The 2,500-nt window shown below is 35.7% G+C and overlaps 1 protein-coding gene across 1 annotated transcript in view; it reads right to left on the bottom strand.

The window, feature by feature from the left end:
• LOC115226870 (NACHT and WD repeat domain-containing protein 2-like) overlaps nucleotides 1-2,128 on the bottom strand; it is a gene marked incomplete at its 5' end in the record, with an annotated part of 11,693 nt that extends 9,565 nt beyond the window's left edge. Inside the window, one exon of the mRNA XM_029797860.2 lies at nucleotides 2,074-2,128. Within this exon, the coding sequence (XP_029653720.1) occupies nucleotides 2,074-2,128 (55 nt within the window). The remainder of the gene's footprint in view (nucleotides 1-2,073) is intronic.
• Nucleotides 2,129-2,500: the final 372 nt, after the last annotated feature.

The raw sequence follows: 2,500 nt of genomic DNA, 5'->3' as shown, positions 1-2,500 counted from the left end.
TAACGTTAATATCCGACGCGAATTTTATTTTGACTTCCAAGTATTAATTGGATAATCTCATGTTTGTTTCATAAAATCAGTTAATTTAAAATATTTCGTGATATTATGGTTCTTTGGTTATTTAAAGGTCCATCTTTTTCAAATGCAAGCATCGTAAATATTGTTCTTATTTCTTTACTGCCCACAAGGGGCTAAACATAGAGAGGACAAACAAGGACAGACAAAGGGATTGAGTCGATTACATCGACCCCAGTGCGTAACTGGTACTTGTTTAATCGACCCCGAAAGGATGAAAGGCTAAGTCGACCTCGGCGGAATTTGAACTCAGAACGTAACGGCAGACGAAATACTGCCATGCATTTCGCCCGGTGTGCTGACTTTTCTGCTAAATATTGCTCTAGTCTAGAATTCATTATATTATACTATGATGTAAAAATATGGTAAAATTCTTCTATACATAATTCGCATTTATTTGTCCCTGATCTATTTGGTTTAGCGATACTCTATTATCCATTATGGTGTTATTATGAGCTTCCTCTGTTTTTATCATAGAAGCAAGCCTTCCATCTCATACGGTGTATGAAAGAGTTTCTTTTAGATATTGGGTCCTTTATATATTCTTTCTTAGATGGGAGTGGAACGTTCTTTAAGGATGCTTAACAGAACATGAGTTTTGATTTGAACAATTGCAGAGATTATTGTGCTGGTAAATGGTAAAACGGTAAACGTTTTGAGAAATCCCTAATAATTTACCAATATAAAAATTTATCGTTCTTCAACGAGCTAACAAAACGATTTACCAGAACATGGGGAAGATAAGCATTGAAGCACCCTTAAAGGACATTCCACTCCCACTTAAGAAAGAATATATAAAGGACCCAATATCTGAAAGAAATTCTTTCATACATCGTATGAGATGGAAGGCTTGATCTATGAGAAAAACAGTGGAAGCTCATAATAACACCATAATGGGTGATAAAGTATCGCTAAACCTTATAGATCAGGGACAAATAAATGCGCATTATGTATAGAAGAATTTCACCATATTTTTACATCATAGTGTAATATAATGAATTCTAGGCGAGAACAATATTTACGATGCTTGCATTTGAAAAAAATCAACCTTTAAACAATTTAAATATGTTATAAATAACCAAACAACCATGATATGACGAAATATCTTGAATTAATTGATTCTATGAAACAAACAAGTGATTATCCAATTAATACTTGGAAATCAAAATAAAGTTCGCGTCGGAATTAACGTTAAACGCAATACTAAAATCAACTTAAACTTTAACCAGTTCAATCTGAAAGGATACTAGTGAAGAGCCTAACGAAACTACACCGGTATTATAGCAAAGTTGCAAATGCAGAGAGCTGGCAGAAACGTTAGCACGCCGGGTGAAATGCGTAGCAGTATTTCGTCTGCCGCTACGTTCTGAGTTCAAATTCCGCCGAGGTCGACTTTGCCTTTCATCCTTTCGGGGTCGATTAAATAAGTACCAGTTACGCACTGGAGTCGATATAATCAACTTGATCCGTTTGTCTGTCCTTGTTTGTCCCCTCTGTGTTTAGCCCCTTGTGGGCAGTAAAGAAACAAGAAATAGGTTACTATCCGAGGCAATGGAAACATATGTAGGCCGATATTAAGCTGTATTTAAATCAAACTGTAAATTGAAATTCATGAAGTACTACTTCATCATAGTCCTTATTATTTATATTAAAAACTGTGAGTAAAACTGTGAGTAAAACGGTAAACGTTTGGAAAAATCCCTAATAACTTAGCAATACAAAAATTTATCGTTCTTCGACGAGCTGACAAAACAATTTACCAGAACATGGAGAAGATAAGCATTGAAGCATCCTTAAAGGACATTCCACTCCTACTTAAGAAAGAATATATAAAGGAACTAATATCTAAAAGAAATTCTTTCCTACATTGTATGAGATGGAAGGCTTACTTATAAGGGGAAAAAACAGAGGAAGCTCATAATAACACCATAGCGGGTGATAAATTACAGCATATTTTTAAAATTAGAAAATATCCTCCGACAAACCAGCATCTGGCACTTTTCGAAGATGAACTTTGGAGAATTTGTTAATCATGTAAAAGTTCATAAGTTCCCTAATAAACAAAACAGACAAAAAACAAAAAAAGTAAACAAAAACAATACAAAACAAATATATTCAAGAACTCTCTTTTACTCTTTTACTTGTTTCAGTCATTTGACTGCGGCCATGCTGGAGCATCACCTTACTCTTTTACTCTTTTACTTGTTTCAGTCATTTGACTGCGGCCATGCTGGAGCACCACCTTTTTAGTCGAGCAAATCGACCCCCGGGATTTATTCTTTGTAAGCCCAGTACTTATTCTATCGGTCTCTTTTGCCGAACCGCTAAGTGACGGGGACGTAAACACACCAGCATCGGTTGTCAAGCAATGCTAGGGGGACAAACACAGACCACAAACATAACACACACACACACACCCACACAC

Source organism: Octopus sinensis, unplaced genomic scaffold (genome assembly GCF_006345805.1).
Source record: "Octopus sinensis unplaced genomic scaffold, ASM634580v1 Contig00241, whole genome shotgun sequence".
Classification (NCBI taxonomy): Eukaryota; Metazoa; Mollusca; class Cephalopoda; order Octopoda; family Octopodidae; genus Octopus; species Octopus sinensis.
This window is presented reverse-complemented; position numbering and strand designations above follow the sequence as displayed.